The sequence below is a fragment of the Megalobrama amblycephala genome, linkage group LG17 (assembly GCF_018812025.1).
Source record: "Megalobrama amblycephala isolate DHTTF-2021 linkage group LG17, ASM1881202v1, whole genome shotgun sequence".
In the NCBI taxonomy this organism is placed as follows: Eukaryota; Metazoa; Chordata; class Actinopteri; order Cypriniformes; family Xenocyprididae; genus Megalobrama; species Megalobrama amblycephala.
This window is the reverse complement of record NC_063060.1, coordinates 26716939-26732382: the sequence shown is the minus strand read 5'-3', so window position 1 is coordinate 26732382 and position 15444 is coordinate 26716939. Positions and strand designations below refer to the sequence as shown.

The 15444-nt window shown below is 37.9% G+C and overlaps 1 protein-coding gene across 1 annotated transcript in view; it reads left to right on the top strand.

Annotated features, from left to right (window-relative positions):
• Positions 1 to 15444, top strand: part of ptprfb (protein tyrosine phosphatase receptor type Fb) — a 235675-nt gene that overhangs the window by 91667 nt on the left and 128564 nt on the right. The window contains 1 exon segment of the mRNA XM_048162494.1: positions 11185 to 11345. Within this exon segment, the coding sequence (XP_048018451.1) occupies positions 11249 to 11345 (97 nt within the window). The 5' untranslated portion in view covers positions 11185 to 11248.

The window sequence follows — 15444 nt, the reverse complement described above, 5'->3', positions numbered from 1 at the left end:
ATAGTGAAGGAGTAGATGGATGACCTAAACAAGATGGATTTTATGTCAGGTTCCGGACAATCTATTTCATGCGACACATTACTGTGCCGGCATGTCTTGGCCAAGCAGATGGAAGGATTTCTATTTTTGCCAGGTAATGGCTGAGAAGTGAAATAAGTCTTTACCCTCAAGATTCACAGCTTCTCATACTGAAAATAGGGAGGATGTTGTCAGATGTTGACTGTCAACTAAACAGACGGCCATCCCTTTACCAACAACACTGAAGTCTTCAAAGTGAAAAAAAAACAGAATCAGGCTTTTCTTTTGATGTTCTTACTGATGAAACACTAGATATTTTTAAAATGGACCAGTCTGTCCTGTATAATTAGATTCAGGTTCACCTGACCCCAATTGGAAGTTTTCTCAGTGGGCCTTTAAGACACATTTCTACTTTCAAAAACCATTAGATCAGGGGTGTCCAATCCTGTTCCTGTAGAGCCCGTTTAACCCCAACACACTTGCCTAGAATTTTCTAGTGTGCCAGAAGACCTTGACTAGCTGTTTCAGGTGGGTTTGTGATTGGAGAAAAACTTTGCAGAATAGTTGCCGGATTGGAGGACCAAATTCAAAGGTTTTAAGACATGTTTTAAAAATATTTTTAATTTGAGCAGCAGTGGCAAAATGCTCAAAAAATAGTGAAAGCAGCAAGGCCGAAGACGGCAGCAGTAAAATAATTATTTTTTATCTAACTAGGGTTAGTGTTATTCGACTAGTTGTTTTTAGGGCAAATTCAGTAGTTGACCATTGTGTCCCATCCCTAATGGATATGATGGGCACCTGAAAGTTATTAGTGTTTGTGGTTCAGTGGCTTGTCTTGTCAACAGAGTGCATGTTTCAGTGGTATATTGATTGATCTCCTCCCATGCTATTGTTCCTCAGTTACTTGGTTTTGCTGGAGCACTCGAGCTAAAATTCAATTGGCAGATTGTTCTTTAGGTATCATTTTAAAACTGTTATTATAATTTGAGTGAGAGGTTTTGCCTTTTGTCTCAAAGCGGTCCTTCAGCCCTAACTGGGAGGGAAACAGTGTGGCGGTATAAACCCATTTTGCAGAAAAGCACATTGACTCTGCTTTGGAGACGGAGGCCACGGTGGCTCTTTTGATCTCGCTCCTTTCAAGTGAAACCCTGGGTAATTTGCCTGTCGCGGTCAAAGTGAGTCACAAGCTGTCAGAGAAACCCTTTATGCTGTGGAGAGTTTTAGTGAAAAGCAACTATCAGGCTAATCCTTCTCTTCTTCCTCTCAGCTTCGCTGTGCACTGCCCTGTTAGTTAAAACCATTGCCAAGTTAGAGTGAGAGAAACTAATAACTTTCCCGGCATGAAAATTGGGAACAGAACACGTTCCCTTACCTGTCGCTCTCACCAGTGGGAAGCAACACTACAGGCTTGTATGATTCTTCCCTGAATGCTAATGGAGTTGCCCAGCTTGCCTCCATGTTGGATTCTCTTCAGAAAGGCAGCTAATAACCCATATCAAGTCTGATCTGCCAGCTTCTTGGAAGCCAGGCCTCATTTAAATTCTGTCCCCTGGTTACAGGCGTGTTCAAGAAGCAACCACTTGCCACCTCGCTGGCCTGCGGTTTGTTGGTTTGTCTTGGACGGGAAGTCTGTTAGTGCTTGAATTAGCCTTGTGCGCTCATGGCAGCCGTCCCTGACGTCTGCTGCCCTGTGACATCGCCTCTTCCTCCTCCCCGTCGCTGCTTGTTCTTTTACATTTTAAATCCAGAGCCTCACGAGACCGATGGGGATATGGCTCCATCTGCCACAGCTGTCTGTTGTTTAGCAGAGAGACGGAAACAGAGAGAGGCAGCAAACCCCACAGCGAGATGAGACCGCAGCTTACCCACACCTGTAGAACTTGCACGGCAGGAAGCAGAAGTTTGGCGTAGTTTGTGGGATGAATGGCGGTTTGATCATGAGATTTGCTTATTTGCGAGTCCTTGAGTCAACCTAAAACCAGATAAGGTGTTTCTCCACTGCCTTATATTCATATCCAGCTGTGTAAATGGACGAGTTGTACCTGTGAAATCTCATTTGCCTTATTTACTGCATAATTAGAGGAGATAATGACTCCCAGGTTAACCTGTTTTCCCATGGCGACCCTCCTGTTTTCATCCTTCAGAATGTTCCCCCCATTGAAAATTGGTGCAGTGTATGCTAACAGGCCTCCTACAGTTAATCCCGTCTTTGTCTTAACATGGAGGAGGACTTACACTCTCAGAAAACAATGGGTCTTGCATTACTTCCAGCCAAGGAGAGGAAGTTTACAAATTATCAAGAGCATTTTTTCGCAAACCGTGACCAGAAAAGCAGCATTTTGAACCAGAGAGTCTCTACAAACGATTGTATTTCAGGGCTGGACTAGTTTTCAAGAAAGCCACCTGCATTTGTAGTTACTAACATCAGACTTTTTTTTCAGGTTCTGGTGCTCTCTTGAGGAGTCACTTGTCTGAAGATTGATTGGATCTTAAGTTTTCAGATAGCTGTTCGACTTTGCAGCTCTCGCTCTCATGCTGCGTCTTCAACAGTGATGGAGGACTTGGTACTGATGATTCTTCACAAGTGAAATATCTCTTTCTAGTGGCAAAGTTTTTTGCTTGAAGTTTTTTTTTTAATCTTCTACAATGACTGGCTCAAGGAATTTTGTAATGCATTGACCAGACAGCTTAAACTTTTGACCAATGACAGACACTTAGATAAGTCTAATGATTTTTTTCTTTTTATAACTCTTGTTACTTTAATACAGTCTTTTTACTGTATCAAAGTAAAATATTATATGTGAAATGTGGAACAACAACTGTGTACATATAACATAACTGTCATGAAAATGACCTTGAAAATGATCTTGAAAATAAGCGTAATTTTTCAAAAGCAAAATATAATTTCTTTTTACTTTGTTGATTTTGGTTTGAAATATGAGCCCAGACATGTTTTTGAAAGATTTTGTGCACATGAAAACAACTTAAAAGAATGTCAGATTCAATATTTAAGAGGTATTTTGTTCTAATGAAGTGTTTCCTTGTCAAGATGTGCTTATCCAGTCTCAGGCAGTATTGATTCAGGTGTCACAGGTCTCTGTTGACATGTCTTCTGTTTGTTTGTGTGTGGATTGAGCACCGGTGCCGATGCTGAGGGTAAACTTAGCAGGCTGTGGGGGATTCAGAGGCATTCTGTTTCTTTGTCGTGTTCGTAGTGCTGTCGACTTTGATTGAGATCGCTTTGTGTTTGACTTCAGGTTTATAATCAGATAAGATTCTTTGCAGTCTTCAGCAAATATAACCTGTCAAGTATGCAGTTTATTCTTTGTCTATTGGAATACATTTTTAAAGAGGTAATTAGAGGTTGAAGTGTTGGCCAGGACCTTCTGATAAATTTTTGCTGCTTTTTGTCCAAATTGAATTTCTTTTGCTTACAATAGTCTGTATTACTGTCAGTTCTATTCAAGTCACTGTGAGTTAATGTACAGTATCTTGGGTCATATTTAGCATTATCATTAGATAAGAAAATTATTTTTATTATTATTATTATTATTATATTTTTCTTTTAAATCGTCTGTGCCTATTTTCAATTTTACGCCTTTGCTTTATGCTGTAACATCAGTAATAACTCAACAGAGAATTCCAAATGAAGCGTATCTTTAGTGTGTTTCGCTGTGTGTGTAGTACATCTCATTTCTGTTGAATTACTCTGCGATTGATTTGTGGCTGCAGGAAGGAATGAGAAGCCTTTTGGTTATCTTCAAAATGTGACAGTAAATCTCCTGGTTATGTCTTATTCAGAGAGCTTTTGCTTCATTTTATTGGTGTTTATACTGAATAAATGAGTGAGCTGTCACCACATCTGATGCCATCTATCTAGGAGTCAAATGTGATTTTAGGCTCATGCCATGACAGAAAGGTCTGAGGGAACGTTTGGTCATCTGCTCACTTAAAGCTGGCTCTTCTATTTACGTCTCACGTGTACTATTGCCGTCGATACTTCAGGCCTATGTACATTTCATATGAGTCATATTACTGTACATTCCATCACACTGTACTTAAGGGCTTAATGTAATGCTTTAATATAAACAAATAACTTGTATAAATACACACTGAAATGTCAAGCACAATGAATCTGGAAATAATATAGTGGTCTTGGTTTTTCTAAAGAAAGTAGCACTATTACTAGAGATTTACTGATGTGAAATTTGTAGCCGGGTAATATTATAAATTATTTTGTTTGAAAACAAGTGATAGTAGGATTCTAGGTAGGAAACTAGAAAGATTTATAATAATGATTTATAATTTTAGAAAATTATAATTTTGAGATTTACTTAAGCTTACATTTAACAATGGAAAGAGTGACTCAGAATTCAGCTGAATGATGGAATTAGTTATTTTCACTTCGACCACTAAGCAACCATCCAGAACACCCAAGCATTGACATCCTACAACGATCTTGAATCATTGTGGTGGTGGTTTTTTGGCACAAGCATGTTCTTCAAAAAATGCTCATTTGTTTTTGCGCTGTTATTTTTACATTTTGTTAGTTTACCTTTGTTAGATGTTAACCACTTTATTAAGGAAAATAATTGTTTATCAGGAAGCTTGGGAGCTGAGCACAAAAGGCTGTTATAAGCCGAATTCGAGCACGATGTTGTTGTTGTTGTTGTTTTGCAGCACAGAACTCTGTCAAGAAAAAAACATCTCCCACATGAAGTGTAGCACCACCAAGTAATTTGCTTACCTTCCACTTTTATTTGATTTTCATCAGATTTACTGTCTCCTGTTCACTCTCAAAGTTATCTTGGACTTGCTCTTGGGTCATATGTTTTATAAACTTGTCAAGATAAGAAAGATTAAACTTGAACACCAGCATCATAGTTGAAATCACACACCCGCTCAAACCGGGAGCCATGGCCCGTGCCGTGTATGGTGTTGGACAATTTTCTCCAACGCAGGTTTTGTGGGAAGGACTCAGCTTTATCTTCCCTAAAGACGTCAATAAGGTTGTCTACACAAGGCCCTGCCATAGATTCTCCTGTTGTCTTTATCTCTGGATGGGCCATTAAGGGAAAAGCAATCACTGGCGCTGGAGCGGTTGGAAGGAGATGTGCCTAAAGAGTGACAAGGAGAGAAGTGTTTATTTATCCTCGATGCTAGGAACACAGTGGGCTTAAGACGAGATTCCTGGGGCTTTCACACTGAGGAGACCGTCTATAAAGGCAGGGGAAATGAACCTTCACTTAGTTTAGATGCCACATTAGCATGTCACAATATACTATATAATCACAGTATAGTCACAGTTTAATCTGTAGTGCCATGTCTGAGTTTGAGGTCAGTAAGGTAATAACAGCATATTAGTATGATTTCTGAAGGATCATGTGACACTGATGTAGTGTTGTCAAAAGTACCGACCGTGATACCAAGTCGAGTATTATCAAGTATTTGTTGAACTGCCATTATGCTGATTTTAATTTTCTAAAAAAGCAGCTTTTGTCTGGACAGGACTGAATTGCATTCTTTATTACTAGTTTTGCATTACAGTAATGAGAATTTGAAGGGGGAAATGTGCTTGTCATGACAATTCCACAATGAAAAAAAAAATATGAATGAAATTAAAATACTTTATTATTTCTTTTGTTTTTGGGGTAAAATGTGACTTTTTGTTCTCAAACGTCCTTGCAATTGTGCATTTTTGTGCTTTTGCCTTCAGCTGGTTATATACATCTGCCCACGTGATAAAACTACCTGTATGTATGAGCATTTGAACATAAATGTCAGTATTTATGTGATCTCACGTGATATAAGATGCACATGAATAACTGCAAATGCCATTTGTTCAATGATGATCCTTATTCAGATCATAATCCTTAATAATCCTCTGTATTCATGCTAAAAGCTCAATAAATTTGAGTAATGTACGCTTGTAGCCTAGTTTTCAAAAAACGAAACCGTGACTTCTCAACAGTTATGAGGTTGATGACTGTTTGAGTATATTGCTCAAGATCACTGTTCCTTGGGTAAATCTCACCTGATGTGTGTACGTTCTCTCTGCTATTGTGTTGTTATCGGATTATTTACTCGTTCTCTTCGTAACCCTGGCCTGAACAAACAAGTCAGGCGTGGGGTAAGAGCTTGGTGATTGGCAGGCAGGTTTTAAATTATTGGTTTGTGACTTTGTGGTATGTATTAAAAAAGTAGATCAGTTGGCTAATCCTCGCAGTATTTTCAAAATGTAGGTCATGCTCCAAGCATAATGCTTGCCTCACTTTTCCTTCTCTACTGGTGACCTAATCAACTGCTCTTATTTGATATGCCTCCAAAGGTGGTAAAGGCTTATTACGAGAACGATTGACGTGGTACTGAAACCGCTCTAGGTGTTTTAGTATAACCGAGCTATGACTCAACATGTTATGCCGTCTCTTGTTATTTTAGCACAAAAACCCTCTTTGTCAAGTAAGATTATCAAAAAGCCTTTTGGATGAAAAAATAAACACACTTTTTAAATACCTCACTGTTAGGATCTGTTTGTTCATTGTTTCTTTTGGCATCATCTCACAAACACGGCAGCCAGGCGTATCTGCACGCATCCAACATGCATCCGAAATCAGCTTGTTAGTAATTGGCTAGTCAACACCTTCTCAGGTGAATTGAGAATTTCTCAACATGTGAGATACTGAAGCCTTTGTTTGTGCCTCATTCACATTCTTGCTTATTAAAATCACTGACAACTCACACTGTGGAAATTATTAAACTGATGAGATCAGACGAGAGCACGCTGACATCAAAGTGGCAGATGTAGGGTTTAGGTTTAGTGTCCCTTATGAAAAAGAAGTACACTTTTACTATACATATACTTAAGCAGTGCTTCCCACACATAGACTTTACTTGGGCGGGCCGCCCACATATAATAACGGCCGCCCAAGTATATTGGAGACACATTTTTGCTTTCTTTATTTTTATCCTCTTATACTTTTATATCCGTGCAAGATAATGAAACCATCCACGATCGATAAACTAGTCGTTTCGTACCTGCTCGTTATGTGTGTGTCAGAACTGTTTACTTCCGCTAACATTCCCACGGGCGTTGCATTTTGCAAAGTCACAAGGCGGCGCTGTTGCACGTTCTACATGCTCGCTCAACAGCGCTTCAGTCTGCTTCAAAGTGATTATCAATCAATGAAAAGCGCAGATTTATGCCAAGCGATTGCTAATGAACTCAAGTTGATGAATTATTACAATGTCTACTTTATGGCCTTCATATAAAATGTTTTAGACGATTGTAAGAATCTGAAGGATCAGCCTGCAATAGTACAGACATTTCAAAATAAGAGTCCCGGTGTATTTCGGGCTTGTTTATAATTAAAAGTCACATGCTTTTTTCTTTTTCTTTTGGGCATTATTGGTATTTTGGTTACACAATAAATTGTATTTAATTTGATTTCCATTTAATTCATAGTAAATTATTGTAGTCTCCCCCACAGGAAGAAAAGACTTAAGAACATTATTTGACACATATATTATTCATTTTATAAATTTTACGAGTAAACTCTGTGTCCCATTCACTGAGAGAGACACTATACGACAGCAAGGAGAACATAGGAAAAGGTGAACCATTTAAATGCTGTAATTATGCATAATTTACAATGCATAATAATGCACAATGCATAATAATGTATGTAATTAAATGTAATATCCTATGTAATTAAAATTTCAATAAATAAAAATACTGTTAAAAATCACACATTATTTGTTTGTCACATGTAGTAAGTAGAACATTTTTGTGCCGTGGGTAATAGGAGGATTTTTCGCCCAGCTACCACCGCAAATATATTTCAAACCTGTGGGAAGCACTGCTTAAGTGTGAACTGAATGTAATGTTTTCCGACATGTTAATTGAAATTAAATGAATCCAGTTAGCTGAACTTTAGAGTTCTTTTTTGACCCAATTAAGAACATAATTTCATGATTAGGTCTGTTGTCTTTGAAATATGGTTAGTGTACTGCTGAATGTATTGACAAGCATTTTATGGTAATGCATTGATGTCATTTATATTGAAACCTGTATGTCATATATTTAAATGTATTTGTAATTGCCCATTTGTAATGGAGTCGCAATTTTGTACATTTAAAATATATTAACTTTAAATGTAATATTGAATAACACACTACAGTTAAAATTATAATCAGGTACAGTTAGGGCTGGGCGATATATCGCATGCGATTGTCACGCGCATTTCGTCAGTAAAGCCGGTTCCCTGATTGCCGCTAAATCGCCATCACCTGCTTTCAGATGGAGCGGCATTTAATAGACAGAGCCGTAGATCACTGATAAGCCACGCAATATCGCATTCATATCGCAGATGAATCGCCTTCGATAAAGAACGCGATATTGCGTTAAAATCACTGACAACTCACACTGTGGAAATTATTAAACTGATGAGATCAGACGAGAGCACGCTGACATCAAAGTGGCAGATGTAGGGTTTAGGTTTAGTGTCCCTTATGAAAAAGAAGTACACTTTTACTATACATATACTTAAGCAGTGCTTCCCACACATAGACTTTACTTGGGCGGGCCGCCCACATATAATAACGGCCGCCCAAGTATATTGGAGACACATTTTTGCTTTCTTTATTTTTATCCTCTTATACTTTTATATCCGTGCAAGATAATGAAACCATCCACGATCGATAAACTAGTCGTTTCGTACCTGCTCGTTATGTGTGTCAGAACTGTTATTACTTATACATCAAAATAAGTGTGCTTCTTTAAAACTTGATAAAAAAAAAATATTAAAAAAACAATGATCTAAAATGTAATTTAAAAACTTTTACATTTACATTAATGAATTTGATATTAAAGTGCGCTTAAGTAGAAACAGTCATGAAGGTGTTCTCTTTTTAAGTACACTTAATTTGCCTTTTGTTTAATTAATATCATTATCTGCAAGTACAGGTTTTTCTTAAAAATAATCACTTCTTTTTCAGAAGGGGTAACAGTATTGTTGTAGCAAGTAGCTCTTAAATGGAGAGATTAGTCATGTAAACAACACCAGAGTTGGAGTTGGACTGGACTTCAAATGGTCAGGAGGGTGTAGTCACCCCACATCGTCTCTGCTGAAAGGCCCAATTCGGGTTGTTTAATAGAATGTCTTTGTTAGGTAAAGCAAAACCAGCCATGCTGCTACATTTAGCACTATTGCTACTTTTAGTTATCCACTCCCAGACAGAGTTAACTTGTTACTATACTCGTTACATTATTTTGAAAGAAGCTGAGCTATTGTTATGCTGCTGAAAAACGTTTTCTAGTCTCAGGCAGTAGCACTGCTACTTTTAGTTAGCTACTCCCTTTCACTTCCTTAATATTTTTCAGCAGTGTAACAATAGCTGAGCTGTTTTCAAAATAATGTAGCCAGTCTTATAGCAAGCCAGTTTTACCAACAAGTAGCAGTGTAGCATTGTAGCAAAAAAAAAAAAAATCTGCATTGCTGTTTTTATTCAGACGCCCAAGTTGAGCTCAGGCAATAATCAAACATCCTGTCCTGAAATGTCCTTTTTTTTTTTCAAGTAGCATTGGAAGTTTGATTCATCAAATTGGTTCATTCATATGGTTCATGTCCAAGAAATGTTTCCAAAGTGTAGTTTTTGTTTTTAAAAAGTGTAGTTCTTAATAGTCGTCACTCAATAGTAGTGTCATTTTACTTGTTCTTTTTTATAGCGAAATAAATATTTGCTCCGTTTATCATGGCCTTTTGAAGATGCAGTGCTTTTGTATTTGTGTATATACAGTGTATTTAGCGGTAACTTTTTATACATTTATAGACCTTTTTCAGGGTAGTGCGGCGCCATATTTCATTTGTGGCAGAAATGAAAACAAGATTGTGAGAGACAGAAGTACAGTGTGTTCAGTGGATTGTACTGTTGTTTAACAACATGCCAATAGTTCAACTGATGAAACATTTGAGAGAAAAAAAAAAAAGCTTTGAGTAGACAACTCCATAAAACAGTATTGAAAGTTGTAAGTTACATACATCTAGGACTTTTATATAGGGTGCATGCAATTGTTAAAGGGTTAGTCCGCTTTTAAATACACTTTTCCTGATAAATTTACTCACCCCCATGTCATCCAAGATGTTCATGTCTTTCTTTCGTCAGTCGAAAAGAAATGAAGGTTTTTGAGGAAAAAATTCCAGGATTTTTCTCCTTACAGTGGATTTCAATGGCTACCAACAGATTGAAGGTCAAAATTACAGTTTCAGTGCAGCTTCAAGGGCTTTAAACGATACCAGATGAGTAATAAGGGTCTTATCTAGCGAAACGATCGGTCATTTTCGAAAAAAATACAACCGTTTATGCTTTATAAAAAAAATATCGCCTTGAACATACTTTCCGCTTCTGCATTCTTCATAATTCCTCAAAAACCTTCATTTCTTTTCGACTGACGAAAGAAAGACATGAACATCTTGGATGACATGGGGGTGAGTAATCCTTTAAGATCTAAAGATCACAGCCTCATTTTCATCAACATGAAATTCCTGTCTTCCCTGCATTTAGTCTATGCATTTGGCAGACGTTTTTATCCCAAGCACCTTACAGTACAATCAGAACTTGTTATTGTGTGTGATAATGACCTATAACATATTGTCTATTAATGTATTTAGCTACTTTTTGTCAGTAGCCCCAGTGTAGTTTATCAAAATGTTAGCTTGACAAGTTTAATTACTTTAAATTTGAGCAGCTTGACAAACTACAGTTTCAACACAACTTCCCCTATATTCTGGCAGTTTCATAGTCTTTTAATATTGTAAGCACTGATTTAAACCAGCATTCATCCTTAGGGAACTGTGTGTGTGTGTGGCTATACAGTAATACTGCCACACTTCATGAGATCGAGCCATCTGTGTAAAGCCACTTTACAATCTTAATGGCGGCCGGTTATTGGGAATTCCCAATTCCCTCTTCCGTCCTTTTGATATTTAGCGAACCGGCAGCAGATTATGGGTTTAGTTTACTTTGATAAAAGAGCGTTTGCTTACCTCATTAACCCTGTTGCCCCTCGGCAGACCACTCAATTCATCATGCCCGTACCAAATTGTCTATATGCTTGGTTGTCCTACCTTGAATTAAATGCTAACACGTGTTTGTCTCTGTGTTCTGCAGGTTTTAGTCTATGATTGCGTGAGAGCAGAGCGGGGATCGAGGGGGAGCAGTGCCAACCTGGAACATGGTGCCTAATATTTGCATGTCCGTGCCCCTCCTGCCCGTTGGGCTTCCTCTTCTGCTACTGCTGAGCTGTGTGCAATTCTCCTCTCAGGCGGACAGTAAGTACAACACTTCAGCTGACTAGTCATTTTTTCCCCGTGCCTTTTCCTGTACCTTGTGAAATTGGAAGTGCATCGCATTGTGGAATTGTTTGCAGGCATGAGCGAACACACTAATGTTTCACTCGCTTGGCACGAAATGAACCCGAAATTCAAACAAAGCGTCCGCCGCTACCCACGGGTCTGTTCACCTGAACTTTCCCCCGGCCTACTCGCGCTTAGATGAGCGATGCATTTCTATGTAGCCGTGGATCAGAAAGCAGTTCTCAGGAGCCACTCTGCTTCATTGTCCTTGTGAATGAGTGTGTGGATCATTGAGATGCACCGTGAGTGACATGGCAATGTTGCGGGTGCCACGGGTTGAGCGGAGGTCAAGGCTCAGTTCTGGCATGGGTCAGAGAGCCATTTAATTCACCATGTGACCCATCTGCACCGCTGTCACAAGGCTGCTGTAATTCCATTAGGCCTCTCTCTCTCGCACCGGCTCACTTGCTGTCTTTCTTTTTCACTTGCTGCGTTTAACCTTTAAATCTTTCAGTTGTTCAGAGGCAGTGCTAGTATAAGAGTAACCTTGAAGCTTCTTCTCTTGACTCCTTTTGCCACTTTCAAAGTCGCTATGCCTTTGTGATTCAGAATCTTGCCTTTGCTTTCTCGAAGTCTTTTTCAAAACGATCTCTGATGCAAAGTATCTCTGACTATATTTCAAGAAATGTGAAGAATCTCTTTAGTGTCTCGAATCTGAAACGTGGCATCAAATCAGTTTTTCTTTTCCAAATGAAAATTTTGATGGGAAATTCTTATTTAAGTTCAACATGCAACTAAAAAAAAAAAAAAATCTCAAAATCAAATAAAAATGTTAATATAACTTCCCAATAGATAAAATAAAGTCTTAAGGTGCAGTCAGATTTACTTTTGTATGGCAAAATTTGGCGAGCAAAATGCAGTATTCTCAATACGAATTGGAAAATTGGATTTCAGGCAAAATAAAAAGAAATTTAAATTTTTTTATTAAAATTTGTTTCACTAACATGACTACTGCTTTATCTTCTTATTTAGCAATATTGGCAGATATTGGATATATAATTGTTCATGCCCATTTGACCTAATTTTCCTTTTGGATTCTTTCCTTTTCCATCATCTAAGCGCATTCTCACACCTGTGAATTGTTTGTTTTGTTCCGAAACGGGGACAAAATTTGATACAATGTTGCATTTTCTTCTTGGTTCGGTTCGTTTTCACAAGGCAACATTTCAAAGCGAACCAGAATGCGTTTATGCAAGTCACATCCGAATATAAATGTCCTCTTATTGGTCAGAATTTTCATGAGCTCATTGTGGCTTTAAATCTAACTGTTGAGACACTTAAATACCATACGAATGTAGCTGTCATTCTCGCTGTTAAATTAAATACTACATTTGTATTAATACTGCAGCAAATTCAAACGCGCTCTCTCTGGATCTCCCAGCGCTGTCTAGTAGGCTAACTGTGTCGAGACCTATGAATGTTTTAAAGCAGGTAGAGTCGGAATCAAGGCTTCGTCGGGACAGCATTCTTTCGCAGAGAAGCACAATTACACAACATTTTAAGATGAAGAGGCGATCTTTGGTTTTCAATTTCGGTAACTAATGTGCTCACTCACAAAATCAGACAATACTGCATTATACTAATACTGCTGTTATGAATTATGATATTGTTTGGTTCGTTGGTCCGTTTGGTCGGATTGCTTTCACATCTCAAGCAAACCTCTTCAGAGTTCATTTGGAAGCGTACCGAGACCACCTCTTCAATGAGGTCTCGATACGCTTGTTTGGTCCGCTTTTGGTGTGCATCCAAGTGTGATTGCTGTATTCACACCTGCCCAAACAAACCACACCAAGGGGGACAACAAACTCTAGTGCGATTCAAACAAACTAAATGAGGCAGGTGTGAAAGCACCCTAACAATCACTTAAAGTTAATCTTTAAGAAAACACAGTTTAATATATCTGTTAAATGTAACCTTTAGCCTCAAAATGAATTATTTTTCATACTGTACATTATAATTTTGCAATGCCTAAATTTACTGGTAGCATTTAAAACAATTGATTTTATTTTTTTTAGGTTTTATTTTTAATTTATTTACCTTAAATATTGTAGAATTTGAATATCGACCATTTATCAGTTATTGCCAATAATATGAAAATAATTATTGGCTTAATTGAATTTATTATTAAAGCATCACATTACAGAAGTAAATTAGGTTGTGAACACTGTGTTGACTTCATGCCACCCGGATGAAGACAGTTGTTGTTACATTGTGAATAAACATTACAGCATTTTGCTCATTGCTGCCATGGGCTTCATGTCTTTTGTTCAGTTTTCTGCATGTTCGTGTCTAGCGCATTAACACAGCATCTTCATTAGTGTCATCGCATGCTGCTTTAGCTGCTATAGGTGCTGTTGATGGTTTGAGAAGAGGTTTCTCTGGATTCATCAACTATACTAAAGGTTTCAGACACTAAAATCCTAGTATGATACTGCTCAACGGTGACATTATTTTGGTATAAATACTTTTTGAAGAAGGTTCAAACAAATAAAACTCTAAAAATAGAGGGGAGGTTAAATATTGACTACCACAAATGGTCTTTTTTGTGTTGTTGTCTGTAATCAGAGAGGGTTGAGTTGCTAAACATGAAAGAACTGGCTTTGCAACGCTCTGAATTATAGGGCAGTGGAGCCAGAACTACAGGGTGGGGCGTCGTGAACGTTGATCACCATGGTAACAGATCCTACCTAATTCAGACGGATGAAAAATTAAGGCACTTTCTTATTCTGAATGCTCAAAGAAGTCAAGATTACTCGGATTGCACAGTAGCTCCTGCGAGGAGACTGAGGGCTGTTCCTCGAGTCTTGTTTAGGTGGTTATGTCTCATTTGTGTGATTTAAAGCCACCCAAATTGCCTGATTGGGTCTTCATCATAACTGCTTCCTCCAGACGCTACGTCTAGGGTTTACATAACAGTCTTTTGTCCTTTTTGTCCTTTAATTTTGTTCTTTTAGAAGTGGTTTTCTCTCAGCTGAAAGAAGTAAACTAATTAGTAACTGTCTAAATGATAAATAGGAGATCCTAAGTTATGTCAAGTTATGTTAAGCAGAAATTGTCTAGGCTTTTCTGTCTGTCACTATCTATATGTCTTTCCGTCCGTCTGTTCTGATAGCTTTTTTAATACCAATACCACTTTTTTTTTTTTTTCTTTTTTTTTGTGCTGTTGGAAAAATAGCTTCAAGCTTGTTGTTACTTGAAAAGCTAGTCTGTTTTAAATTGTCAAGCTACCTTCACACTACTGAAAATTAATAGCATCATTACTTTTAGTTAGGTCAACACTGTTGTGAACTATAGGCCTACTTTTAGTGTTGTGTAATGTATTTCTAAATCTACAAGCCTAAAAATGTCCATTTAAACCATAGTTTCTTCAGTCTTTTTGCATTTATCTGATTTAATGCTATTTCTCAAACTACTCAGCCTTCCCCCCCCCCCTTTCATTTTCCAGTTGCAGTGGAATTTTTTCTGATGCTATTTGTCTCTATATGTTGTAAGAGGCAGTTTATATTGATCCTTTTTCGGTCCTATCCCTCCCATCTCTCTAATGGCAAGAAGGTTTGAGACAATTCAATCCTTTGAGCAATAAATGAAGGTGCCGTAAAAATCCTATCTGAAAGTTAAAGAGAGAGCTTTCATTTTTCTCCCACTTGAGCTAATTCTATATATTCGGTACAAAACAAATCCTGTTTTTGTTTAAATGATAACCCACACATATGGCATACTGATAGAGGAGAAACACTTGCAAACGAGGACCCTTTACATTTTATCTTGAAGCGTTATGTAGAAAACCACCTCTATAAATCAATTAAGCAAGCTATTGTTTTCCCGGCGGGCTAGGCATGGCCGACTGGGTGGTCGGCGGCAAATTGGATTGTGTTTTCAAGTGTCCATATGGTCACTGAGTGAAATTGACAGGAATAGAAATTGATCCTTTTTAATTAAAAGTAACCGTATCCTCAATCGAGTGGCACTTGCAAGGTAATTTTGTTAGTCCCCAGCTGTGATCCTTCAATGACAG